This window comes from Spermophilus citellus, assembly GCF_964194105.1.
Source record: "Spermophilus citellus genome assembly, chromosome: 7".
NCBI classification, from domain to species: domain Eukaryota; kingdom Metazoa; phylum Chordata; class Mammalia; order Rodentia; family Sciuridae; genus Spermophilus; species Spermophilus citellus.
In genome coordinates, this window is record NC_138188.1 from 120619891 (window position 1) to 120647875 (window position 27985).

General features: G+C 37.2%; 1 protein-coding gene across 1 annotated transcript; it reads right to left on the bottom strand.

Annotated features, from left to right (window-relative positions):
* Positions 1-13203: 13203 nt before the first annotated feature.
* DNAJB11 (DnaJ heat shock protein family (Hsp40) member B11) lies at positions 13204-27857 on the bottom strand. Its single transcript, XM_081301653.1, has 10 exons — positions 27578-27857; positions 25121-25277; positions 21720-21817; positions 19984-20116; positions 17382-17524; positions 16809-16891; positions 16085-16142; positions 14923-15034; positions 14335-14491; positions 13204-13724 (listed from the first exon to the last, which is right to left on the bottom strand). Exons 1-10 carry the CDS (start codon positions 27643-27645, stop codon positions 13660-13662), a joined length of 1074 nt encoding a protein of 357 aa, XP_081157779.1. The 5' UTR covers positions 27646-27857; the 3' UTR covers positions 13204-13659.
* Positions 27858-27985: the final 128 nt, after the last annotated feature.

The window sequence follows — 27985 nt, forward strand, 5'->3', positions numbered from 1 at the left end:
CAGGAGCCACACCAGTTCCAGTTCCAGTTGCTTGAGTTCTCTCAGAATCAGCTGCCAGACATGTGAGAAAAGAGCCTTTAAAGGATTCCAGTCCCCAGTGCTTGAGCTGTCCCAGCTGCCACCAAGTGGAGAAAAGGTGCTGTCTCCAAGCCCAGTCCATATTGTGGATTTGAGGGGAGAAAATGTTGCTGTATTAAGCCACTAAGTGTTAGAGTAATTTGTTACACGGCAATAGTAATGGCAACGTCACCCATACAGTATTATCAGGCTCTTGCTTCTTTTAAGATTTTGGCTTCTCTTCTGTAGCTGTTGCTGAGCCGAATTAGAAGAAGGTCCCTGTTTCCATCAATGTCAAAATACCTTTATCAAACCATTAAACCCACAAAACATGGAGGCATTTTAAACTGACAATATGAAGCCTTCCTGCTTCTTATAAAAGCCTGATGGTTAGATTTTTTTTATTCATCTGACTCTAGTTATGGTTACTCTGCCTACAAAATTTAGTACAAGTTCCCCTGTGACTGTGTTGGGGGCATCAATTCAAGTGACAACTTGACAGTGTTGCTGTCAAGTTTCCCCATGAATGCTGCAGCTAAAGGTGCACCCCAACTCTGTCCCTCCAGATTAAGTTCCTTTGCCAGCCTGAAACATTGTACAAGAGTCAAAAGCTTGTCTGATGGACTTCACCATGCCTCTGTCCTAAGGCTCTTTGGAGGACTAAGCATGAAAGAGTTGTAAACACTCTGTGACTTACACTGTGGTAGGAACCTGGCATTCCAGCTCTTCCTGAGATACCACCAATCAAAGAATTAAGCAGATCAGGACTGAGCCCAGCTCTGTTCTGTGCCAGCCGAGGTTGTTTCTCTTCCAGGTTGACATTGATCCATTCATTAATAAACAGCATGTTCAACCACAATTAGATAGGTATGAATGCACACATATCCTCTATTTTGTCTCCAGGGATATCACAAGATGGATCTTCAAAGACCTTACTGAAAACCTTGTCTATTTCATTTCCTATTCTCCCAGTTAAATGGCCTAGCTTGCCCAAGAGGCAGAAGATTTAATTATGTGACTTTTTTCTAATTACCTATTCTAGAACCCCACACTGTTTTTCACAACTGTTAATAGTTCCCAGGAGCCATTATTTGTTTTAAATTTAGTTTTATTGTGTTTACTTTTGGCAAACTCTAGCTCCAAATCAAAATTCAGCCCATTGGAATCTGTCTTCTCTACATTAGGATTAAGGGAAGCTAAGAGAGGAGAGCAGAAAGACTAAACGTGCATTTTTGACTTGAGTTTGCGCTGAAATTGTTTTTGTTTTAATTAATAGCTTGACTTTTAGTGGCAATAATCAGAAAATAACTAAGAAATTTGAAATCCTGGGGCCTATTTTACAACTTTCATACTAACAATTTAGCGCCATCTAGAGACAAACATTATTTATTGCCAGGTGAGGAAATAAAATCATAAATCTTCAAGGGTCAGCAACATAGAGGTACTAATTGCTCCTTTTAGCCTGTCTTTCCCAAGAAAGAGCTATTCCACTTGCAAGTTAATCATTCCACAAACTATTAAATTTTTCAAGATGGAGTAATTGAGGCACAGTTAGTGGTAGAACTGGAATTTGAATGTAGTGCACCTGATTCTTGAGCATATACAAGGTTTTAACCACTAAGATAATATAGAAACAAAATGGGAAGTTTCATATATATCAAAAGGAATGACACTTGAAATATCACTGGTAGAATGGCATCAGTATGAGGAAAAGGAAGACTAAGAGGGAAGAGGTGATTGATTATAAGAAACAAATAACACAATCCAGAATACTGACAGAATATAGAGAGGATTACTAAACATGTATGCAATTTTAAGGTGTTGTGGAGAAGAGAGATTGAAAGACTGGAGATGGGCAGTTTCTCCAGAAGGTAAGATACTGACAGCCAGCCAATGTAGGCATCATTTTTAATGATGTGAAAATGCTGATCCTTAGTACCAGTATGGGTTCACTACAAAAAGTAGGGTCAGCCCTCCCCCATTTCTTGACAGACCTGTCAGCATATCCCTGGGGACATGATAAATAAATACAGCTAGATGCAAAATTAGTTGTTTTCATGGAGGTCCATATGTCCTCACCAGAATGTTCTGATGATTGTCAACTTGGAGAGAATCTGAGTGGCAAAATCCATGACTTGGCTTCAATTTTTTTTGGTGGGGGCAGACATAACCCCCAGTGAGACTCTAGGGCAGCCATATCAAGATTGAATCTGGGATTGAACTCAGCCCTATTTTGTATTTAATTTAGAGAAAAGGTCTCACTGAGTTGCTTAGCTTCACTATTGCTGAGGCTGGCTTTGAACTCAATGAGATCCTCCTGCCTCAGCCTCCCAAGTCACTGGGATTGGCTTCAATTCTTTGGCAGCACTTTTATTCACTGTTTGGGCAAAAAAAATCTCATGTCTCAGTCAATACGGTGTACAGATTTCAAGTGGAGAGGTACAGACAAAATTTTGGATGACTAAACTGCAGGATCCCCAAACAGTGTAACAGTCTGGGTCACTGGGCTGACTTGAATGAAAGATGACTGAATAGGAATGAATATGAGGCTCTTCATCCCAAAGAATCTGTCATCTTCTCCCAGGCTGAGGAGTGACTGGGCAGCCTGGGCAAGACTTTCCCCCATTCCCCTACCCCAGAAACACAGATTTATTCAGAGAAGCAGTTACATATCCAAGGGAAAATATGGGCTATCTCAGGGGAAAGACATCTTTTGGGGTAAAGTAAAAAGTACCCATTCAAGGGAGAATGACCAGTTATCTTGAGAATGAGAAACTTTTGGGGTAAAGCAAAGAATATTCATTCAGGGGAGAATGTAGGCCACCTCCAGAAGCAGACACAGCCCCCAGTGAGACTCTAGGGCAGCCATATCAGGAAAAATTTAATGTGAACATATATGTAACTTAACATTTTTTAGTAGCCACTTTTTAAAAAGTAAAAAACAAAATCTTAGGTGAATTTTCATAATGTATTTTATTTTTAATAATTTGTTTTGTCAAATATACCCCCAATACAACTATTTTACCAAGTAATCAATTAAAAAAGTTGAGATAGTGTAAAACAGAATGTAAGCTAAGTCTTCAAAATCCAGTTTGTATTTTAAAGCACCTCTTGTAAGTGCTTATGGCCACCTATGGCTACTGTATGGGATAGAGTAACTTCACTGATGCTCAGTCTGCAGGAAGATTACCCTCAAGTCGTGTTGTTCTTACACTGCTGATTAATAGAGGGGCTGTACTTATACCATTAGGAATTTTTTTTTTTTAATAATGAGAAAGGGTCCAGGTTCTTTGACGTATGAAATCACTATGGAAGCTGGGCTGGTGGTGGTGTTCACTGCCTATGATCTGTATCCAAGCCTGGCTCATGAATACTGGGACAATTTCAGTGATTGAAATATTAAAATTTTTAGAGTGACCACTTAGCAAATGAATTGTTCTACTCTTATCTCTGACTCCTTGGATGTTCAGTTGCCACTAGAGCAAGTAGCAGCTTATCTTTTTTCTTTTTTTTTTATTATGTATTCTGCAATTGTATTGTTTATGTGTAAATTTATTTATCTTGTGGGGATCCAGTGGGGTTTCCTATTCCAACGATTGATATTATCCCTCAACTTCAAAAGTTTCTTAGCCATAAACTCTTCAAATAAAAACTTCTCTAGGGTTCTCTACTTCTAGAACCCAGACTAGATAAATGATCAATGATCATCCTCAGGCACAGCCCTTCATATCACTTAACCTCTCAATATATTTTACAGTTTGATCCTCTTGGTGCCATATATATATATATATGTATGTATATATATATATATATATATATATATATATATATATATATTAGCTCTTTTGATTTCTAGTTAATAAACTCTCTCTTCCGTTATGTCTAATCTGTTAATTTCTTATAAACTGAACTTCTAATTTCAATGGCTATAATTTTTATTCCTCATTGGTACTTTTCCAAATCAACAGGGCCCTTTTTGTTCACACTGAGGCATAATTTATACACAGCACATTCTGGGCAAGTGCTCTATAACTGAGCTACATCCCAGTCTTTTATTTTGTTTTATTTTATTTTTTGAGATAGGGTCTTGCTAAGTTCAGGATAGCCTTAATCCTCTGGCTCTCCTATTTCATCTTCCCGAGTAGATGAGATTACAGGTGCACATCATCACATCTGGATAAAATGTACATATCTTAAGTGTATTTCCTGGTGAATTTTCACTTATGTGTAACATGCATGTGAACAGCACCTAGATTAAAATATAGAACATTTCCAGAAGTTTAAAAAGTGTCACTGTGTCACTTTCCAGTCAATAAATCAGTAATCCCTCAGAAATAACTATTCTTCTGACTTATATCACACAGATTAATTTTGCCTGTTCTACAGTACCATATGAATGGAAATTTTGCAGCATGTACTTTTTTTATGTCTCTTTTTTGCTTGTTTGTTTGTTTTTTCTTTTCTTTTTTTTATTGGTTGTTCACAACATTACAAAGCTCTTGACATATCATATTTCATACATTAGATTGAAGTGGGTTATGAACCCCCAATTTTACCCCAAATGCAGATTGCAGAATCACGTCGGTTACACATCCACAATTTTACATAATGCCCTATTAGTAATTGTTGTATTCTGCTACCTTTCCTATCCCCTACTATCCCCCCTCCCCTCCCCTCCCATCTTCTCTCTCTACCCCATCTACTGTAATTCATTTCTCTCCTTGTTAATTTTCCCATTCCCCTCACAACCTCTTATATGTAATTTTGTATAGCAATGAGGGTCTCCCTTCATTTCCATTGCAATTTCCCTTTTCTCTCCCTTTCCCTCCCATCTCATGTCTCTGTTTAATGTTAATCTTTTCTTCCTGCTCTTCCACCCTGCTCTGTTCATACTTGCTCTCATTATATCAAAGAAGACATTTGGTATTTGTTTTTTAGGGATTGGCTAGCTTCACTAAGCATAATCTGCTCTAGTGCCATCCATTTCCCTGCAAATTCTATGATTTTGTCATTTTTTATTGCTGCGTAGTACTCCATTGTGTATAGATGCCACATTTTTTTTATCCATTCATCTATTGAAGGGCATCTGGGTTGGTTCCACAGTCTAGCTATTGTGAATTGTGCTGCTATGAACATCGATGTGGCAGTATCCCTGTAGCATGCTCTTTTAAGGTCTTCAGGGAATAGTCCAAGAAGGGCAAAAGCAATTCCCAGCTTTCCCAGGAATCTCCAAACTGCTTTCCAAATTGGCCGCACCAATTTGCAGTCCCACCAGCAATGTACAAGTGTACCCTTTTCTCCACATCCTCGCCAGCACTTGTTGTTGTTTGACTTCATAGTGGCTGCCAATCTTACTGGAGTGAGATGGTATCTTAGGGTGGTTTTGATTTGCATTTCTCTGACTGCTAGAGATGGTGAGCATTTTTTCATGTACTTGTTGACTGATTGTATATCCTCCTCTGAGAAGTGTCTGTTCAGGTCCTTGGCCCATTTGTTGATTGGGTTATTTGTTATCTTATTGTCTAATTTTTTGAGTTCTTTGTATACTCTGGATATTAGGGCTCTATCTGAAGTGTGAGGAGTAAAAATTTATTCCCAGGATGTAGGCTCCCTATTTACCTCTCTTATTGTTTCTCTTGCTGAGAAAAAAACTTTTTCGTTTAAGTAAGTCCCATTTGTTGATTCTTGTTATTAACTCTTGTGCTATGGGTGTCCTATTAAGGAATTTGGAGCCCGACCCCACAATATGTAGATCTGAGCCAACTTTTTCTTCTATCAGACGCAGAGTCTCTGATTTGATATCAAGCTCCTTGATCCATTTTGAGTTAACTTTTGTGCATGGCGAGAGAAAGGGATTCAGTTTCATTTTGTTGCATATGGATTTCCAGTTTTCCCAACACCATTTGTTGAAGATGCTATCCTTCCTCCATTGCATGCTTTTAGCCCCTTTATCAAATATAAGATAGTTGTAACTTTGTGGATTAGTCTCTGTGTCCTCTATTCTATACCATTGGTCCACCCGCCTGTTTTGGTACCAGTACCATGCTGTTTTTGTCACTATTGCTCTGTAATATAGTTTGAAATCTGGTATCGCTATACCGCCTGATTCACACTTCCTGCTTAGAATTCCTTTTGATATTCTGGGTCTTTTATTTTTCCATATGAATTTCATGATTGCTTTATCTATTTCTACAGGAAATGCCGTTGGGATTTTGATTGGCATTGCATTAAACCTATAGAGAACTTTTGGTAATATCGCCATTTTGATAATGTTAGTTCTGCCTATCCATGAACAGGGTATATTTTTCCATCTTCTAAGATCTTCTTCTACTTCTCTCTTTAGGGTTCTGTAGTTTTCATTGTATAAATCATTCACCTCTTTTGTTAGGTTGATTCCCAAGTATTTTATTTTTTTTGAGGATATTGTGAATGGAGTGTTTTTCCTCATTTCCGTTTCAGAAGTTTTATCGCTGATATACAGAAATGCCTTTGATTTATGCGTGTTGATTTTATATCCTGCCACTTTGCTGAATTCATTTATTAGTTCTAGTAGTTTCTTTGTAGACCCTTTTGGGTCTTCTAGGTATAGAATCATGTCATCTGCAAATAGTGATAATTTAAGTTCTTCTTTTCCTATTTTTATGCCTTTAATTTCTTTCGTCTGTCTAATTGCTCTGGCCAGTGTTTCGAGGACTATATTGAATAGAAGTGGTGATAGAGGGCATCCCTGTCTTGTTCCAGATTTTAGAGGGAATGCCTTTAACTTTTGTCCATTCAGAATGATGCTAGCCTGAGGCTTAGCATAGATAGCTTTTACAATGTCAAGGTAAGTTCCTGTTATCCCTAGTTTTTCTAATGTTTTGAACATAAAGGGATGCTGTACTTTGTCGAATGCTTTCTCTGCATCTATCAAGATGATCATATGGTTCTTATCTTTAAGTCTATTGATGTGGTGAATAACATTTATTGATTTCCGTATATTGAACCAGCCTTGCATCCCAGGGATGAATCCTACTTGATCATGGTGCACAATTTTTTTGATGTGTTTTTGTATTCGATTCGCCAGAATTTTATTGAGGATTTTTGCATCTAGGTTCATTAGAGATATTGGTCTGTAGTTTTCTTTCTTTGAGGTGTCTTTGTCTGGTTTCGGAATCAGGGTGATGTTGGCCTCATAGAATGAATTTGGAAGAGCTCCCTCTTTTTCTATTTCCTGAAATAACTTGAAAAGTATTGGTATTAATTCTTCTTTAAAGGTTTTGTAAAACTCCGCTGTATACCCATCCAGTCCTGGGCTTTTCTTGGTTGGTAGTCTTTTGATGGCTTCTTCAATTTCATCCATTGATATTGGTCTGTTCAAATTGTGTGTATCCTCCTGACTCAGTCTGGGCAAATCATATGACTTAAGAAATTTATCGATGTCTTCACTACCTTCTATTTTATTGGAATATAGGTTTTCAAAATAATTTCTAATTGTCTTCTGTATTTCTGTAGCATCTATTGTGATATTGCCTTTTTCATCCCGTATGTTAGTAATTTGAGTTCTCTCTCTTCTTCTCTTCGTTAGCATGGCTAAAGGTCTGTCGATCTTATTTATTTTTTCGAAGAACCAACTTTTAGTTTTGTTAATTTTTTCAATAGTTTCTTTTGTTTCAATTTCATTGATTTCCGCTCTGATTTTAATTATTTCTTGCCTTCTGCTACATTTGCTGTTGTTTTGCTCTTCCTTTTCTAGGGCTTTGAGATGAAGTGTGAGCTCATTTATTTGTTGGTTTTTTCTTTTTTTGAGGAATGACCACCAGGCGATGAATTTTCCTCTTAAAACTGCTTCCATTGTGTCCCATAGATTCCAATATGTTGTGTCTGTATTTTCATTTATCTCTAAGAATTTTTTGATTTCCTCCTTTATGTCTTCTGTAACCCATTGATCATTCAGTAACATATTGTTCATTTTCCATGTGATGTAAGATTTTTCCTTCCTTCTTTTATCATTGATTTCCAGTTTCATTCCATTATGATCAGATAAAATGCATGGTATTATCTCCACCCCTTTATATTTACTGAGGGTTGCCCTATGGCATAATATATGGTCTATTTTTGAGAAGGATCCATGTGCTGCTGAGAAAAAAGTATATCCATTTGATGATGGTTGATATATTCTATATATGTCAGTTAAGTCTAGGTTATTGATTGTGATATTGAGTTCTATAGTTTCTTTATTCAACTTTTGTTTGGAGGATCTGTCCAATGGTGAGAGAGGTGTGTTGAAGTCACCCATAATTATTGTGTTGTGGTCTATTTGATTCTTGAACTTGAGGAGAATTTGTTTTATGAATGTCGCAGCACCATTATTTGGTGCATAAATATTGATAATTGTTATGTCTTGTTGGTGAATGGTTCCTTTTAACAGTATATAATGTCCTTCTTTATCCCTTTTGATTAACTTAGTCTTGAAGTCGATTTTATTCGATATGAGGATGGCCACCCCTGCTTGCTTACGAGGACTGTGTGCGTGGTATATTTTTTCCCATCCTTTCACCTTCAGCCTGTGTATGTCTTTTCCAATCAGATGTGTCTCCTGGAGGCAGCATATTGTTGGATTTGTTTTTTTAATCCATGATACCAGCCTATGTCGCTTTATTGGAGAGTTTAAGCCATTAACATTCAGAGTTACTATTGATATATGGTTTGTACTTCCATCCATGTTTGATTATTCATCCTTTTTAAAAAAAAATTTAGTTTGTTTCTCCATGATTATCTTTCCCCTCGCCCTCTGTCTTTACTGAGGCACTTCCCACTGATGGTTTTGGTTATTGTTTTTCATTTCTTCCTCGTGTAGTGTTTTGCTCAAAATGCTTTGCAATGCTGGCTTTCTGGCTGCAAATTCTTTTAACTTTTGTTTATCATGAAAGATTTTTATTTAGTTGTCATACCTGAAGCTTAATTTTGCTGGATACAGAATTCTTGGTTGGCATCCATTGTCTTTCAGTGTTTGAAATACATTGTTCCATGACCTTCTTGCTTTCAGTGTCTGTGATGAAAAATCCGTTGTTAACCTTATTGGTTTACCCCTGAATGTAATCTGTCTCCTTTCTCTTATAGCTTTTAATATTTTCTCTTTGTTCTGTATATTGGATATCTTCATAACAATGTGTCTTGGCGTTGGTCTACTGTGATTTTGTGTGCTCGGTGTCCTGTATGTATCTTCAATTTGTATATCTGTTTCCTCTTTTATTTCTGGAAAGTTTTCTGTAATTATTTCATTCAGCTGGTTACTCATTCCCTTGGTATGAATCTATGTGCCTTCCTCTATCCCGATGACTCGTAAGTTTGGTTTTTTTATGTTATCCCATAACTCTTGGATGTTTTTCTCGTGATTTTTTACCAGCCTTTCTGAGTTGGCTAGACTCTTTTCAAGATGATATATTTTGTCTTCATTATCTGACGTTCTGGCTTCTACTTGCTCCACTCTGTTAGTGGTACTCTCAATTGAGTTTTTAATTTGGTTTATCGTTTCCTTCATTTCTAGAATTATTGTTTGATTATTTTTTATAATCTCTATCTCCTGATAAAGATGCTTAACTTCTTCTTTTATCTGTTTATGTAATTCATTCTCAATGTGTTCTTTCGCTGCTTGAATTTGCTGTCTTGTATCCTCTTTAAGGTTCCATTCCATCTGTCTAAGGTGTTCCTTGAGTTCTTTATATGACCATTTTTCTGATGACTCTAGGTCCTCCTGAATATTTAGGCTGTCCTGCATTGTTTGTACTCCTTTTCTTCCTTGCTTTTTGAAGCTGCTCATGTTACTTCTTGTTCTGTTTGACTGCTGAGTTACTGTTTACTCCTATAAATTTATTTGATGCTTGGGAGGAAAGGTATTAGAAGGGAAGGGAAGAAGTCACTAAAGAGAATGAGAGTAAGCAGGTAGAATTCAAGGAAGGGGGGATAAGATAATTGAAAAGAAATGAAAAGACAAAAGAAGAAAAAAATAGGAAATAAAAAAAGAAAATTTTTTTTTAAAAAAATTAAAATTAGAAGAAAAAATTTTAAAAAATTGTAAAAAAAATTAAAAAAACAACAAGAAAGAAAAATGAAAATGAAAGAAAAACCCAAATCAAAAAAAAGAGAAAAGAAAAAAGAAAAAAAAACTAATAAATGCAGTCTTAGAGTTTGATTAACTTCTCTTCCAGTAGGTGGCGCTGTGCCCACCAGGCCAAGTTTCTCCTGTCAATACACAGGAACCAATCACTGTGCAGCAGCTCCTCCTCCCAGAGTGGGCGAGTCTCCAATCCTGAGTGCCTAGGGCCTCCTCTTGTGTCTAATCACTTCCCACTTTTCCTCTAGCCAGGCCCCTCTCACGGGTGCTGCTCACCACAATACTGGCTACACGCCAGGTCTGCTGCTCCCGGGAGCCCTGTTTTCATGAACGACTGGGCACACTCTTCCAGTTTGCCATTCCCTCAGACCCTAAGTTTGTAGAGCTTGGGGCTGAGAATCCTCAGCAAATTTTACTTGCCCTCCAGTAGCCACGCCCCCGGTAGCTGGTGCAAGAGACCTCAGCTGTCAGCCCTGGTGGGAGCGGTAGTTCCGCGCTGCGGGTCCCGCGCCACCTCTGATTCCCTCGGGCTGGCTATCGCGCTCACAGGAGAGCTGGGAGGGGCCCTTAAGGTTTCCCCAATGTGTGGAGAGGGAAGGCTAGGGAATTACACACCTGTAGCTGCAGGTTTCAATGAAGTTATCTCCTCCGCCGCAGTCTGATGACGTCAGTTCTCTGCCATGGTGTTGTCTCTTGCAAATGGCGACAGTTCGTTTCCCTTTGCCGGGCGACCAATGCAACGGGTGGGTCCTTACTGTCTCTCCCAAGCCCCGTTTCAAACCTGTGGCCACTACCTATGAAGGCTCAGTAGGCATTTACCTCCGTAGGATCAGAAGGGCCGACCAGTTGTTTCAGCCGGATGGATTAGTGCTGAGTCACAGCTGTTTGTCTGCGGGAAGCAGGCGAACGGGAGCTTGAATTCAGCCGATCCGGGCTCAGTGTGTGTTCTGAGAGGCCCAGACTGTTCGCCCCAGATCCACGTCAGCTCAGCATTGCCTAGTGATCCTGAGCAAACAGATTTAGGTTATTTACGACTCCCTATGCCTGCACAGCTGAAGAGGTCAGGGACTTGATCTCTCTGTGCCCGCCGCCATGTTGGAATCTCCAGCTTATCTTTTTTCAAGGAATAAAATAAAATTATGTTTCCATTTCCATTTTTAAGATCCAATTGAACTTTCAAATGCCATGTCCTGTTCTTTTCCCAAAACTGATTTCTGAGATTCACTTCCACTCAGGTCAGAAATCTGGCAATTTAGACAGCAGCAAATGAAGCTGAAGAGTAGCTAAAAAAACATAGTGGGTCAATAAAATGTCTGAATTGTCAAAATGGATGCTGAAAACACACAAAAGTTTGAACTGAAAAAAAAAGTCATTCTTCATTATCTTCCTTTTGCAGATGAGAAAACAGAGGTCCAGAGAGGTTAATTGGCTTCCCTATGTCACAGAGATTAAGTCTGATTCCATGTTAACTATCTCTTTTCTCTTTTTGCATAGCCCATTGGAATGACATTTTTCCTTGCAGGTCTGAAGACACTATTTTATTTTCCCACCATCATTATCTAGATCCTTCTACAGTGTTTTCCTCTTATGAATCCATCACAGTTACATACATTCTCTGGAGCAGGTTGCCTGGGTTCAAATTCAGGTTCCAAAACTTCTAAATTGTGGGATGTAACTCAGGTTCCTCATCCATAAGTTGGGGATAAAAAACAAAAACAAAACAAAACCTCATCCATGTTTAAAGATAAGGCACTTGGAATAGAACCTTGCTATTATCTATTCTCAATAAGTAATTTTTACTCAAAGAATAAAAGAACAAGTTTTCAGTCCAATTGCATTCTGTAATTCACCAGAGCTTCTGGATTGAACAGAATTTACATATTGACTACCTACCTCCTAGGCTTAGAGGCCCCCTCTGACCTCGAGACAGGTATCTTTGGTCTACTTGGTGGGATCATGTTGTCTTAGGGACCACTGCTCCATCTTTGGCAAGCACTAACTTCTTTAAGACAATTACACAGACAATATGGAGCCTGGTTTCATGATCCTCCCATAATTCCCACCACCTGTCACTATGATTGACTACAAGAAAGTCTATGGAACTTGACATAAATCTTTCCAAATTACAGTGGGCCTGAGATATGACACTTAAAGTGAACTGAAGCTAAATCCAATGAGTTCTTCTTAAATACAGCAGTCTAGACCATGGATAAAGAGAAAAAGTCCTTTTAACATTCTTTTTTGTAAGATGGAACATTATCTCTATGGGATCTTTCTAGCCCTGACTAGTAACTCCAACTCTCAGAATCTTGACTGACTTCATCTTGGAAAAAAACAGGGATTAGCAATTGCAAATAAAGACCAAGAGTTTTTCTAGGCTATTAGAAGTGTTGATGAATATTTCTGAGAAATGTTCAACTACAGGAAGTTCAATATGTAATCTTAAATGTACAAAAATTCACTCAACTTACATAGTATTTATGTGGTTTCATTTGATTTCTAAGTTTCTTTCAAACAGTGGTATTGACTGCTGTGGAACCAAATGCAGGGATGCTGTGCAACTCCAGTGACAGCTGGACCCCTCCCCCATATAACAGCAATTGTCCAACAGCAATGAAACATTTACCAGCAGAGGCAAAAGGTCCAGAGTACATGAAAAGTAGAGCGTTATGTGACTGTACAAAGTAAAAAAGCAAATGAGGGTCAAAAGCCAAAGGTACTCAAGTCACATGCCATTTGAATCGGGTGCTATGGAAGAAACAAATGTAATTTGCAACTCTACTTTCTAAATTCATTTTCTAGAGCCAGTATAATCATGGGTTTAACTGAGATTACATACATGAAAAGTGCTTTCTAACAGTAAAATATCTATATCAGATTTTATTGTTCCCAAATAAAATGAGAGGAAATATATTTTTCCAGACAATTAGATCTTCATATAATCTTGATTCATATATCCTAGTCCCTAAGCTTGTTTTTTTAAGCTCTTTGCTACAAGATTCCATGTGTGTTTCATGGGGTATGGGAATTGGATTACACCAGTCTTTTGCATGCTTGTGTGTTCTTCTTGCCTAATGGGAGAACAACCCGACTAGCTCACAGGAGAAAAGAAACAGGAGTCAAGAAAAAAATAACAACAAGATGTATTTAAAAACAGACTTCTCCAGTTGGCATTTTGAATGAAATAACTAACAATTATCTCCAACCCTTTTTATTTGCTTGCTCCTGGAGTCCTCTTGAAGCTTTAATTCTTGAAACTCAGGTGGCAGCACCAGACATTGTATTCCCAAAGGGAGAGGTATTAGTTAACCTTTTGCTGGTCATTCTTGTCTGAATGCAAATGGACAAACTCAAGCCCTCTTATTCATATCATGACGGTTATTAGGAAAAAAAATTAAGTCAAACTTGCATATTGAAAATAAAAATAAAAACACACAAAAAACCCCCTGCAGATAATAAATATCGCCGATTCACTTATATTCAACAAAGTCCAATTTTATTCACTCTTAATATCCTTGCAGTCCATTGTATACCTTCTGCACTGATCCTTGTTTCAGTAGCTGTTTGATACCTAAAAAAAAGAAAAGAAAAAGAACACATGACAACCTTAACAAAAATGTGACTTCACCAGAGTTTAAACAGCATGTATCATGGGGAGGCCCACAAACCCCAGAAAATCAAAAAGGAGGTAATCAAAAGGGAAAGAAAACTCTCCAGCTAAGTTTTTCATTTCTTCTCTGTTCTCAATTTTTACCTTTTTTTTTTTTTTTAACCACTTTTATTATTTAACAACACCAAACTGGGCCCTTTTCAGCCATTTATCACAGTCATTTCTAAGCTTCTCACCTTCTTATAGTACATGGCTTCCCTTTTACAGTTTGGTCTAGCTCATTCGTTTTAAGTAGGTCTGCTTCACTCCTGAACATACTGGGTTTCAAAGCATGCTCATACAACCTTTAACACACTTACCACAGGACTTTTATTATTGCATTGACAGAGAAACACAAGTTTGTTCATTCCTATACTTGTATTCCACTATTATTAATGGCTGATACATTATGCCACTGGAGGGTTTTTATGGTCACTATACTCTCATATACATAACACACAGACACAGATGTGCAAAGGCATACACACACACACACACACACACACACACACACACTTATTATACTCCATACCTTCTCTTGCTTCCTCTGTTAATTGTTTTGGAAAATCCACATCAAATGTGATTATTAAAGAGCCCTTGATATTGTTGTTGTCAAAGTTAGGGAGCCCTTCCCCCTTTTTCCATAGCTTGGCTCCTGGCCTGGTGATCTTATCCCGGGAAATATGTACCTAAAAAGTAAAAGGGAACGTAGTGAAGCAGGACTGACACACCCAAAGTACATCACACAGCTCTAGTGAGCAGTGGTACACAAAGCTAATGCCACAGCTCAAAGAAAGGATGAGGGGCAACATCATTAAGATAAAAGTACAAAAAAAAAACAAAAAGGTTTTAAAAAACACAAAGTAAAATCAAACACATAAGCCAGTTTAAAGAAATAATAATAAGATTTTGCCAATGGAAACTTGGAAACTCTAAGAACAAGGCTGTGTAATCAATTCTGAGCAGCAAAAGGCCTGTGGCACTGTTATTGCTGAACATTCAGCAGCAGAATAAGGAGAGAAGGCAGAAGTCCCTGTGGTTCTCTATAAGTGAAGTGACTGAAATAATCTAAAATCACCCACATAAAGGCTTTAAAAAGAAGCAAAATTGCTTTGTTTACCTTGTGACCATCCAAGTGAGTAATATCCATCTCAAAGCCGACTAGAGACTCAACTAGTGAGATTGTCACATTTGTGTACAAATCATCTCCTCTCCTTTCAAATATCCGGTGCCTAAAAACAGAGTAAGATAAAGAATAATTAATTTCCATATGTATTTAGGAAGAGTTCAAAAGTTGCTAGAAAGATCTTGATGAACACCATTCTTTCAAACAATGAACACTTATTAGACATACTTTTGTGTAAAGCATTAACTGAGATAACAAAACTACATAAGTCTTATTAAATCTTATTCTTAAAGAGTTTACAATCAGCAGAAGCAAATATATATATGGAAAACTATCAGTCATTAGGTTATGGAAAAGAGAGAAAGATGTTTGGTAGCAGGGGCTAGGAGATGGGCTTCAGAAACATGTTTGTGGAGGTTTCCTGAGCTGGGTTCACAAGACCAAGGGGGCTCCAGATGCAGATGAGGCCAGTGCAGTAAAAGGGGGAACAGGCTAGAGGGAATTCTGGCAAAGACAAGGACTTGAGAAGGTACCAGGTTTATTCAGGGAATAGCCCATGTTCCAATTTCTTAGGAAGTGATGAAAAAGACAAGGTAGGTAAGAAAAGCTGGGGAAAAATAATCACTGAACATAAAGAGTGCACAGACAGACTGTTTCCCCATGTTCAAGTGGGAATCCTGTTTCAAATAATTCTTACATGAAGAAGTATCCAACTGGTAACAAGAGAGAAATAATCAACAAGAAAGCACAAGTCCTGGACAAAATGACTGTCTCCACAGCCTTTCTAAACAGAGAAGCTGAATATTATATAATAGAAGTTCCTTCCTATGGAGAAACCTCCCATTCTTGAATGGTACAGCTAAAATCACAGCTTACCTTGGTTCCCTATTCCTGTATGCCTCTCTTTTATAGCTCCTTTTCTCTATTCCTCCTTTCCAGTGTCTTTTGGATTTTTAATGTCCTAAGTGAATATATAACTGAAGCTCAAATCCCAGGGCCCAATCCCAAATTTTCAGGATTATTGAAGAATTACAAATAATCACTTGTGGTATTATGGGCATGAAACAGAGGAAAAAATCTTGAGGCATTATCTCTATCATCTGTTGTACCTGAGAAGCATAGGTTGAAAGATGGCCTCTAAAATTCGATCACTTACTTGACAACTTTGATTCGGAAGCGTAAGTCTCCAGGCTCACCATCCACATGAGGCTCACCTGGTCAGGGCAGATTACAGAAGGTTATAGAATACAGGAAGTCACACAAGTATAAGACTACAAATCTACTGGACAGTTGAGAGGAATTTTTAAAACCACTACCCAAGGCACTGGGTCTATCAAGTCTGTTTGGGCACAGTCTCAGCCTGGTTATATCAAGTTTCAGGTCATTAGTGAAGATCACCTGTGCTTCAGGCACAGCAATAAATAACTTGACCTAATTCCTAAACAAAGAATGATTCACCAATTTTCTGAACCTGGAGTCAGTCTTAAAGCTTTATTTCCTTTTAGAATTTTAAGTTTAAGTCCAAAAGTGAGCTTGGAGAACATATAATTAATGTCCTATTAGACATATATATCCTCTTTCATTGTTGAGTTAAAATTAATCTATTTATTGAGGCCTGGCCACCCTAAATTTTGATAAAACTTAGACTATCTGACAGTAACTTTTGGCTTTAATAGTAAAAGGATAATCAGTAATGCTAATGCTTCTATGACTAAGCATGCTGGTAATAAAAGGCTTTCTATATCCTAAAACTGGCTGAAGAGTATTAGAAATTATACATTCATTTACCATGCATTCACTAAGAGATGAGCTGAAGTAGAAGTGAGAGGTATTCATAAGAAGAGAATAGAGTTAGGATAATAAAAACATTAATATTTCACCTTCTCCAATAAAGGGGTACTCCATGCCATCTCTCACTCCAGGTTCTATTTCTACTTCCAGCGTTCGTTCTTCATTCACTAATCTGGGACAAAGGAATTAAAAAAGGAAAAGAAAATAAAAATACAAATGTAACCCCCAACATAAAGTTTTATCCGTTTTATCAGAGCTTTTTCTGACTATTAGTGTATTTTTCTGATTATTAGTATACCTCTACTTCACAAAGCTCTCTCAGATCTGTTTATATCTTCTTCATGACAAAATTCAGGGCAAAGCCACTGTGTATTACATAAACATATAAGATTGCTCTACTAGTCCAAGTAGAAAGGAAACATTAACATTTATTAAGTATCTTTGGAAATAAAGGGCATTGCTTATTAGTTTAGAAACAAAAAAGGATATATATAGAAAAAATATTTCAGGAAAAATTTTAAAATGTACATTTATTTGCTCTATCCTTTGGTGAAACATTGATGGAAGAGGAAGGGAGTTAAATATGGACAATGAAATTTTTATTAGACAAATGAGATTATCCAAGTGTTTCTTGGTGGAACCATAGAGGTGATTTCACTTACTTAACATTAGGGCACTCATCGCAGACTACCTCTTGGGTCATCTGGAAGCGACCTGGGCCCAGCTGGGTGGTCCGCATTTCTTGCCGACAGTTGCATTTCCGTTTGCCAGGAGCCTGCCTTGCCACAGGTTTATTTCTAACTACCTAAGAAATGCATGAAACAGCCTTTAGTTTCCTTAATGAATTAGGACTCTACTCACATCTGTACTGGAATTTCCCCTTCTCTGGCAAGATCAGGGAAACCTAAAGCTGACAGAAACCTTTGAAGAGTACAAATCAGCCCTCAAACAGGAATGAAGTAAACATATACTTAAATGACTAAAATTCTTTAGTTGGAGAAGAGAGGGAAGTAAAAAAGAAGAGAACTGAAATATAAGGTATATGACATCAGCATTAGAATTGTAAGCCACAACTAAGTGATACTGAGCTAAAGTGTTCATAGATTTTACTATCTCTTAAGAAATCTGAGTTGTGTAAAGCATAACCCTGAAGAACAACCACAGCATTCAGAAGCTGCTGTGTTTACCATCTAAACCTATGATTAAACTGATGAAAATGCCTCCTTGTTTTAGGCAATTCAATCCAGGACTACTTTCCATTGCTACCTTTGTTCAGACACATTACCATGCCAGGAAGAAACACAATGATCATCTCTTTGTAGTTGACTGCAATCAAATATCTGACCCCACCAAGTATGTGAAATTAATATGTATTAAGAAAAGTAATCTTGTTTTTGCCTAATCACAAGGTAACAACTCATGCAGCAGATTGACAAAAATGCCTGGAGTAAAACCCTTAACAGTCTATGTATATAAAAACCCAAGTCAACAGGATAAATTACAGCCAACAACAATATAATAATCAAAGCAAACACTTTATAGCAAACCTGTCCAGGAATACTCTAAACACTTTTGCACATTCACATATTCATTTAATCCTCACAACCTTACAAGGCAGGTCATATCATTATCTTCATATTACAGGTGAGGTAAAGGTAGCACATAAAAGTGAAGTAAGGGGATGTGGCTCAAGCGGTAGCGCGCTCGCCTGGCACGTGTGCGGCCCGGGTTCGATCCTCAGCACCACATACCAACAAAGATGTTGTGTCCGCCGAGAACTAAAAAATAAATATTAAAAATTCTCTCTCTCTCCTCTCTCACTCTCTCTTTAAAAAAAAAAAAAAAAGTGAAGTAAAAGGACCCAGGCCACATAACTAATATATGGCAGAACTAAAGTGGGAAGGTAGGCAGTCAAGCTGTAAAGTCCATTCCAGAGTTTTGAAAAAGATGAATAACCTCAAATAAAAGATCTCAAAGTTCACTAGGAAATACAGAACAGTATTTTTTTCATTTTAGAGCAGAATTTCTTATGTAAAATGCAAAGACTAACCATAAAAGACTGATAAGATTTGAATGCCTTAAAACTAATACTTTTGCTCATTGAAATAAATCTTAAATATAATGCAAAGATAAGTTACAAACTGATGGGATACATTTATATCATATGTAGCTGATAAAGAATTAGCAGAAAGAATAAAGTATTCTTAGAAATCAAAGAAAAGGGCCAAAGACATGAACACACATCTCATAAGAAACAAACATGGCCTATAAATATGAAGGGAGGGCTGGGGATGTGGCTCAGCGGTAGCGCGCTCGCCTAGTATGCGTGCGGCCCGGGTTCGATCCTCAGCACCACATACAAACAAGGATGTTGTGTCTGCCGATAACTTAAAAAAAATAAAATATTAAAAAAAAAATATGAAGGGACACTTGTCCTAACTGGTAATCAATAAAACACAAATCAAGACCATGATGAGATAACATTTTATTTCTATTTGAAGAACAAAATTAAGAAGTCTAATAATTCCATTTATTAGAGTTAGTAAATCTATAAATTCTCATAAATGGTACAAGTGTTGACACAATCAATATCAAAACCAATATGGCATTATTTCATAAAACATGAACACTGGTTCCTATTACCCAGCAATTCTATTTAAGTATTACCCACCAAGAGATATTCTGCTCACGTGTACCTAGAATATGTACAAGAGTGTTCATAAAAGCACTGTCTGAAACTGAAAAGAACCTGGGAAAAAACTAACACCTGTAGATAAATTGTGGTCATAATAAAATTTTATTCAGTGGGATTATATTCTAAGCAACAACAAGGGTGAGTCCTAGTAACATAATAGCAGAAAAGCCAGCCCCCAAAGATAATAACTGCTATATCATTTTTACAAACTCAAAAACAATAAATAATACATCATTCATTTGTTTAACAAAACAAATGAGAAAGGCAAAACGACCAAAAAAGACAAAATTCAGGTAACAAATTACCTATAAAGGGAGGCAAGAGGATGGAATAGGAAGTAGCATGTGGGCAGATTAAGTCCTGGTATGGTTTTATTTAGTTCCAAATCTAAGCAATCTTGAGTTTATTAAAAAAATGACAACTGCATCATGAACCAAAGATTCTGATTAATTCAATTTCAGTCACTCCCCCTCATTCTCTAAAAGAGCAGGTACTCTGAAACCTCTAATTTTTAGTCAAAAATTCAAGTTCTAGAAATAAATATGAATAGCCATATTGTTTAAACTTACTTCCACAAAATTTCCAGCATATACTTCTTCCAAAGTGACTTCTAGATCTACGATAATATCACTTCCTCTTGGAATATTTCTGTCTTGCTGGCGAGGGGTTCCTCCAAACATGAAACCAAAATCTCCAAAAAAGCTGTGAAATCATCAGAAAAGAAATATGAGTTTGTTATAATTATTTAGTTTTCTTTCAAATTTATAAAACAATGCTTCCTATCAATACAACGTACAAAAGTCAAAGACATTTTCCACATATTGAAGTCATATCATACACAATTAAAATTTATATAATATCAACTACATTGTAACTATATTGATGCCCACAAGAAAAAAAAATACTTTTAAAAGTAATATGGTTCATACAAATAGTATAGCATATACACATATTATATGCCAATGAAGTCACTGTTGGACTCAATGAAATAATATTATTTTGATACTAAGGAAAATCCAGCCATAGTGAACTTATTGAGAAAGGGTATAGTATACATAACGCTGTATAAAGCTGGGCTTAATGGTAAACTTATTTTTAAGGGTAACTTTGAACATACATAATGTTCACTTTATGTGCTTTTTAGCAGTTAACCTTGATGAAAGAAGCTACTACTGTGTACCAAAATCCTGGGCACATATTTAAATAAACTAAAAAAGCATCAGCTTAGCATCAGCTTAATAAAATTCTAATCCTTAAGGAAAAGTAATTTCTGGCCTCTATAAGATCAAAATTAACTATTGTAAATAAAAAAAGAATCATCTGCAATTAAAAAAAAAAACAGTGACCTTCATTTGTGCAGGTATTCTAATATTAATGTTGATCTCTGGTGTAATTAAGAGGCTTCAGATATTGGTATGACAACTATATAATACCGTCTCCCACCAAACAATCTTGGTGAATGTATTTCTCAATGTTAAAAGCAAGGAGGTAAGATGGGGTGGAAGTAGGGGAAGTCTTTTCTCTTCCTGACATCCCTAGGGAGTACTTTATTGTTTTGTTTTTGTTTTTTGGAATTGGGGGTTGAGCCCATGGGAGCTTTACCATAGAGCTACATTTCCAGACTTTTTTATTTTTTATTTTGAGACAATCTCTTGCTAAGTTGCTGAGGCTGGACTTGATCTTGCCATCTTCCTGCCTGAGCCTTCCAAATTGCTAGGATTACAGGTATGCCCTAGATAGCACTTTGAAAAGCCAAGGAGAATAGACACTTTTCTGATAGGCCAAAACAGCTAAATTAATCCTAGAGAAGAGGAAGATTTCCCAATCATTAACTCACACATTTTCAGAAGTCCTAAAAATCTACCATCACCCTTAAATACTAAATGGGGAAAACTACTGTATGCAATACCGATTCTTACTTTAAGAATCTGAAGAAAGAAACTCTCTCCCCATAAAAATGCAGATTTAAATATCTTTTTATTTATAAAAGCTTCAGACCTGAACTCCAGGTGAGATCTACTACACAGAATTATGATATATGGAGATTCAAATATCAATAATGTGGGCTCCAAAAGGAAGAGGGGTTTATCATTCTAGCCACCCAGCACTCCTAGATAGCCATGTGCAGCAGGAAATTAAGAACTTCTAACTTAATTCCTTCCCCAATGGTGGTTATCAAAACTACCTATTCTTGTTGATAGGATGAAAGAGAGGTAGCTCTGGATATAAGAACAGAATTTTTTTTTTCTCTTCTGTGCTTAAAAGAATAATTTAGCTCATTAAATCACTAAGTGACTTTACTTACTGCGAAAAAATGTCTCCATGGGAGCTCTGATGACCATCTTTCAATCCTTCTTCACCATATGTATCATATTGTTTCCGTTTTTCACTATCTGACAGAACCTAGGATAAAAGTAGAGGAAAAAGCCATACTTGGTAATATTCAGCTAAGGTACATTCATATTTATGTTTGTTTTTTTTCACTCTGATACTATGCTTAAGATTTCAGGGGAATGTAATTTTCATTGTGTATGGTATTAAAAATTTTTATAAAGTTATTTTTTTCTAACAGACTAAATTCTTTGGTGAATTTTCCATTTCACATTGCTTACTTCATGTTTTTAATTTAGCATTATCAAACCTCACCTAATTACTTAAAATTTATACTTGAATGATATGGCTGTGAAGGTTGGGGAAGTACCAGGAAAGAGGTGAGATGGACTGCTCAGGTTTACTTTCTGTGTTGTTTAAAGCCAATGCTTATGCTGTTAACTACTATGCTATATTTTCTCTCCAAACCATAAACTAGAATATAACTATGACAAACTATCATCAGTGATAGAAGCACTAAATTAGGACAGTCTTAATAGTTGGGCCTCACATGTCTATTCCTCCCAATATACACACATTAGGAGATTGGCAAGTCAAGGGAATAGAATAATAGGCCCTTCAGTAAGATTTATACTGCTTTATTTTTCAAGTTTGGTATATGTAGAAATCCATTTGTGAAAGAGCTCTATCTGCCACATAGTCAATTTCACTGCTTAAAAAGAAATTTGTAAGTTTTAGTTTAGAGAGGTTTATGCTTTCTCATTGAACCCACTCTGTGTGATAACAAAGAATATAAAGAAAAATAACTCTTATACTTTCAAATTTGCATGTTAAGCAAAAAGAAAAATAAAGCTTCCATTTTAGTCACAGCAACACATATACCTTTGGAAATTAAACAGCTTTAAGTTATTCCTTTGTTATGTATAAACTCCCACTTAGACAAGAGACTAAAGGAGAAACAAAGGAGAAAATTATTTCAAACCCTGATTGACATATTCAAATAACACACACTTTTGGCTCAGTGTCCGAAAGATGTGGAAGGAGCCACAGCAAACATTTACTAACATTGAAGACATATTTAGAAGGATATATATATTAAATGTAAAAGAGAATGAGCATTCTTAAAAGCAAAGAGAAATGGGTTAGTCCAGAAGTAACCACAGCAGCACTATGATAAAGCCACTATAACAGATCAGGTAAGAGAAAGAAATGTTTTGGCAAAAATCCTTAGACAGGTGTGGTGGTAGTTCTAGCTACTTAGGTGGCTGAGGCAGAATGATACCAAATTCAAGGCCAGCCTGGGTATTTGAACAAGACCCTGCCTCTAAATAAATAAATAGCTCTGGGATATAGGTCAGTGGTAGAGCACTTTCCTAGCATGTGCAAGGCGCTGGGTTTAATCCCTAGTATTGTGAGCGCAGGGGGGGTGGGGGGAATAGATACTCTGAAGAAGAAGAAATGGACAGAGTTAACCTGAAACAAACTTATTATTCCACAATCTGGATTCCCAATATTTTCATCTTTAAGTCTACATTGCTAATCTTATCTAAATAAAGAAACAAACCCTGCACAATGATTGGCTTTAAGTAAGTTTCTTTTTGGATACCAGAGGCTTCTATAACTGCACCCCCCCAAAAAAAATTACCTATAAAGTTGTCATTCACTTCTTCCTCACTTTTCTTCTAAGGAATGCAATTTATTTAATAGTCTTAGAAATTATTTTACTTATTTTAATCTTTTATTATTTTCTTTTTGAGTCAAGGTCTCACTCAGGCTGACCTGACCACTGGGCTTAAAGAATCCTTAGCCTCCCTCGTAGCTGGGTCTATAGGAAGATGCTACCATATCCAGCCTCTTGTATTTTTAAAGTATTGGGGGGGGGGGGGCAGTCCAGAGATTGGCCAACCAACATGCAGATTCTCAACTAATTAAAAAGCCAGAAATATTCCCAGCTCAGTAGGGAAAGCAAATTGGTATTCATAGAACTCTTTGTAGTGTACTGAGATTTTGATTAATGAACACTCAATCAAGCTTGAATGGTACAAAGGGAAAAAAAAATCTAAACTAATAACTAGAGAGATTGGAGAATTATATAAACTGCAATTTCATGAATGATACATGCATAGCCTGCCTAGGTCATGAATAAAGACCATGATAGATTGTTTATAAAGAAATGCAAGTTCAACTTCCTTCGAAAATATTTTTTAACTATTGGGTTCTTAGCAAACAATGAAACTAGAAAATATAGTATAAAATATGGACTCATAAATAATAAAATGTTACATACAATTTAAGAGGGGACATAAGCCCTCTCAAATTTATCTATAGACCTCAGGTTAAGAATTTCTGTTGTGTAGGATCACTGAAGTTATGGGGAGAAGAAAGGGAGACCCCAGTAGCTCTAGGGTTCATATGGTATAAGACGATTTCAGTTCAGTAGATTTTTTTAATCTAGGAGGATTAAAAAAAAATTTATTTTGAGATCCTCATTAAAAAAAAATCATATTACTTTCCAGCCTTTTCAATATGCAGGGTTTTAAACTTGAATTCAGAAAATTTCACTCTACAACTTTTAGAATTTAATTAATTTTTTCTGTGCCTTTTAGGAAATGGGAATAAAAATTTGTCTAGCTCTACTATATTTCACAGTATCCTTGGGAAGATTGACATTATCCTTGCAAGTGTTTTGACCTCTAGATTTGCCTGTAAATTCAAACTATACCTATGTTTTGTTTAATCTGCAAAATAAAGAAATTTAATTAGTTACCAAAAGTTTTAAAATAAGAAGAATTTATATAAAAATGTAGATTTCTAACTTCTCTTGAAAAATCAGTAGATCTGGCAAGATAATATTTGCATTTGTTTATGGCAAAAACTGACTGGGGTTCAGTCACATCTGCTCCACTGAAAGAGAGCCAGAGGCTTCAGTTAATAACAATCTTCATCAGTCTGTATTACTTCCCAAGGAATGAAGGCAGAATATCCATTGTTATGTTTTATCTTACACCTCTGCCTGTTATTTGTCTTGTCCCTATGAGCATGTTAGGTTGCAATCCTTATTTAGGTTTTCTTTGTATTTCTGGCTCAATTTCCCTAACTGATAGATTGATAGATCAATCAGTTAATCTATTATTAATCTCTCATTCATTCATCTTTTTCAACATTAATCCCCTCATTAAAATAATATTAAAAAGATAGGAAATGACATCTACTAATAAGAATGTAATATCTAGTACAGCATAGCACCAAGTATTATTTTTACTTTTATCTATATGTTTCTAAATAGAAGTAACCTAAATGAAGCGTTTCTCTGTGTTATATGGCCTTTTCTATATCCATAGCTTTTGTTTATACTTATCTTTTTTCTTGACTCACCTCATAAGCAGCACCCAGATCCTGGAATTTCTCCTGGGCTTGGGGATCATCAGGGTTCCGGTCAGGATGAAGCTGCAGGGCTAGTTTCCTGTAGGCCTTCTTAATATCCTTTATAGAGGCACTTCGAGGTACCCCCAGGATCTTATAGAAATCTCGCCTGGGAAGGAACAGAGAAAATACATCATTAAAAAGATTTATATATTACATTTTTAAAAGTGAAAGGTTTTTTACCCCTTTTCATTTAGGTCTGTGTCTAATCAAAGACATACAAAATGAAATAAAAAAATACAAAAAAATAAAGGTGTGCGTGCATGTTTCACATATACCTTCATTTTTTATTAGAAAATGGGAATAAAACACACATATACACACACAGACTTATGCTGGTTATTGAACTCAGGAGCGCTAAAACACTGATTCACATTCTTAGCTCTTAGCATTTTCTGAGACAGGGTCTTGATAAGTTGACTAGGGCTTTAGCAAGTTGCTGAGGCTGGCCTGGAACTTGTGATCCTCCTGCTTCAGCCTCCCAAGTCACTGGAATTGTAGGCATGTGCCACCACACCTGGCTGTAACCTTCTTTACAACTATCTTCCTTCAGGAAACTATTTTCTTATTTTATGGTCACATGTCATTTCTGGGCAATAACACCATAAAATGCAATTTAACTCTCCCCCTTTTCCCTTTCTGGTTCCAGATGACTACTGACTGTTTCCAAAGGTCAAATATCAATCTCAAAGGATGGTTTTCTTTATTTAAAAAGATAATGTGACATAAATGTCCTAATAGAAACACTTACAAATGTTAAAGAGAAAGTGACTGAAGTGAAATTTAGAGGTTAAAATAAAGGTTAAGTCAAAGCCCAAATTGCAACTCTAAAGACAAAATAAAACCCATCTGGATATAGTATTTTTTGCTGAAAGAGAAAAATATGAAACTTATACTCATTTTCAGTAGTTTTCATGTAAAAATGGGAACAGCTCAGAAAAATGTAGGGAGAAAATGGCTAGCTTAGCTCAGCATCAACATTACACTAAGAGACTATTTTATGACTTATTTAAGTTTATACCTACAAGATTTAAAATATTTAATATTAGCATTTTATTAAACACTCTAGAGTACTTGTAGCTTTATGTGTAAATATTACAAAGAAAAGTATAGTTAAAAAACCAATAAAGCATTATCTAGGAGAAGTTAAATTTTTAGAAATTTAAGATGTTTCACAAGAAAAAATGACAACAAAGCTTAAACTTACATGCAAAGGGTAAAAAAACTTGTGTAAGAAATTCTTAAATTTTAAAACTATGCTAGGTAGTACCTTCCCCATTCAGAAAAACCTATAAATTGTTGGAAAATGAGACCTACTATTTTTTGCATTGTAAAATATGGGCTGGGGTTGTGGCTCAAGTGGTAGAGTGCTCGCCTAGCACGGGTGAGGCACTGGGTTCAATCCTCAGCATCACATAAAATATATTGTATCCACCTAAAACTAAAAAATAAATACAAAAAAATAAATTAAATAAAATAAGAGCCTGGTGTACTATATCTTGGGTTACCAGGAGTATAGGATCATGAATGTTAAAGGGCTGACTGGATCCTTAAGAGTCTATCTGCATAAGGATGGCACAATACTACTTTCATGTTACAGATGAGAATATCTAAATTTCTTTCAAGGTTACATAATTCATAAATAGAGTGGCTAAAACCCCAGCTTACTATCTGTTGGCGAACTGTTCTTCTCACTCACACCATTTGAATTCTCAAGATGGTACCATGGAGAGAGACAGTGAGGCACGACAGCCTTGTCTCAGTAAAGAAGCTGGGAAGTTCAAGAGCTCTCTAAAAGGTCTGGCTGCTTCCCAATTCAATTTTCTTCAGTCCCAGGTTTGCTTCCCTACCTCAGATCCTCACTCTGACTGGTGTCACAGCACACCCACTTTAATGTCAGCTCTTCAATGGCTTGCCCGGACTCAGCATTGCACCATGTTCTGCTTCAACTCAGGTACAATAACACACCTCTTTGACCGAAGGCGTGTCCATCGCCTCAATCTCAACATCGCGCTGTCACTATCTTCAATTAATCAGGAGTCCTATTCCTCCCCAGCTCTGCGTGACACTGCTTCCGCTCGCAACCACTTTCCTCCCCTGAAACTCCCCTCAAACCTCAGCTGCTGTATTTGGCACTGTATTCAATTCCCACTCTTCTAGGCAAAGCCCTACAGGGCCTCTGGATCTAAGGTCCTCTCACTGGTGACACGCTAGGCTCCCCTCGTATCCCAAAAGCCTGGCCCACACTATCCTACCCATTCTTCCGCCTCATTGCCGTACCACAAGGATATCCCTCTCCGTTCCCTCAGTGTGGCCATGCCGCTTCTCCCTCCCCAATGCCCACCCGGCCTCCTCCCCAGCAAAGCTGACTCTCGGGCCCCATGCCCGCCGTGCCCGCCTCTTCCTCACCCGGCGATCACGGCCCCGATGAGGTACAGCAGCAACAGGCAAAAGGTGCCCAGGTTCTGCGGGGCCATGGTTCCTCAGTGCCGGCCCCGGTCCCACACACTCCTCACAGCCTCCGCAGCCGCCGCGTCGTCTCACCAGCGCTCCCGGCCTTGTGAGGCCGCCTCACGCCGGGAGTCTCCTACTTGGTCCGCAAGCAACTAGCTTGCCCCCCGCCTCTGCCAGTCCACTTCCCGGGAGTCCCAAGTCCCGGTGAGAGAAGCCCCCAGCAAGCGAGGGCCAATCGCTGCCCGGGACATCACACGCGGCCGGCACCTCGGAGCCAATCAGCAGAGTACACTTCACCTCCGAGGCGGTGCGGGTAGCCAGTTAGGCTTCAGAACTGCAGCCGCAGTTCCTGGCCAATTGGAA

Excerpts from the sequence above, each read along its gene's own strand:
- DNAJB11 (XM_081301653.1), bottom strand. The coding sequence starts at position 27,645 with ATGGCCCCGCAGAACCTGGGCACCTTTTGCCTGTTGCTGCTGTACCTC. Across the intron at positions 21,818-25,120 it reads ATCTGGGTGCTGCTTATGAG|GTTCTGTCAGATAGTGAAAA; the intron begins GTGAGTCAAGAA and ends CTTTTATCCTAG. Across the intron at positions 16,892-17,381 it reads GATGAGTGCCCTAATGTTAA|ATTAGTGAATGAAGAACGAA; the intron begins GTAAGTGAAATC and ends CCTTTGTCCCAG.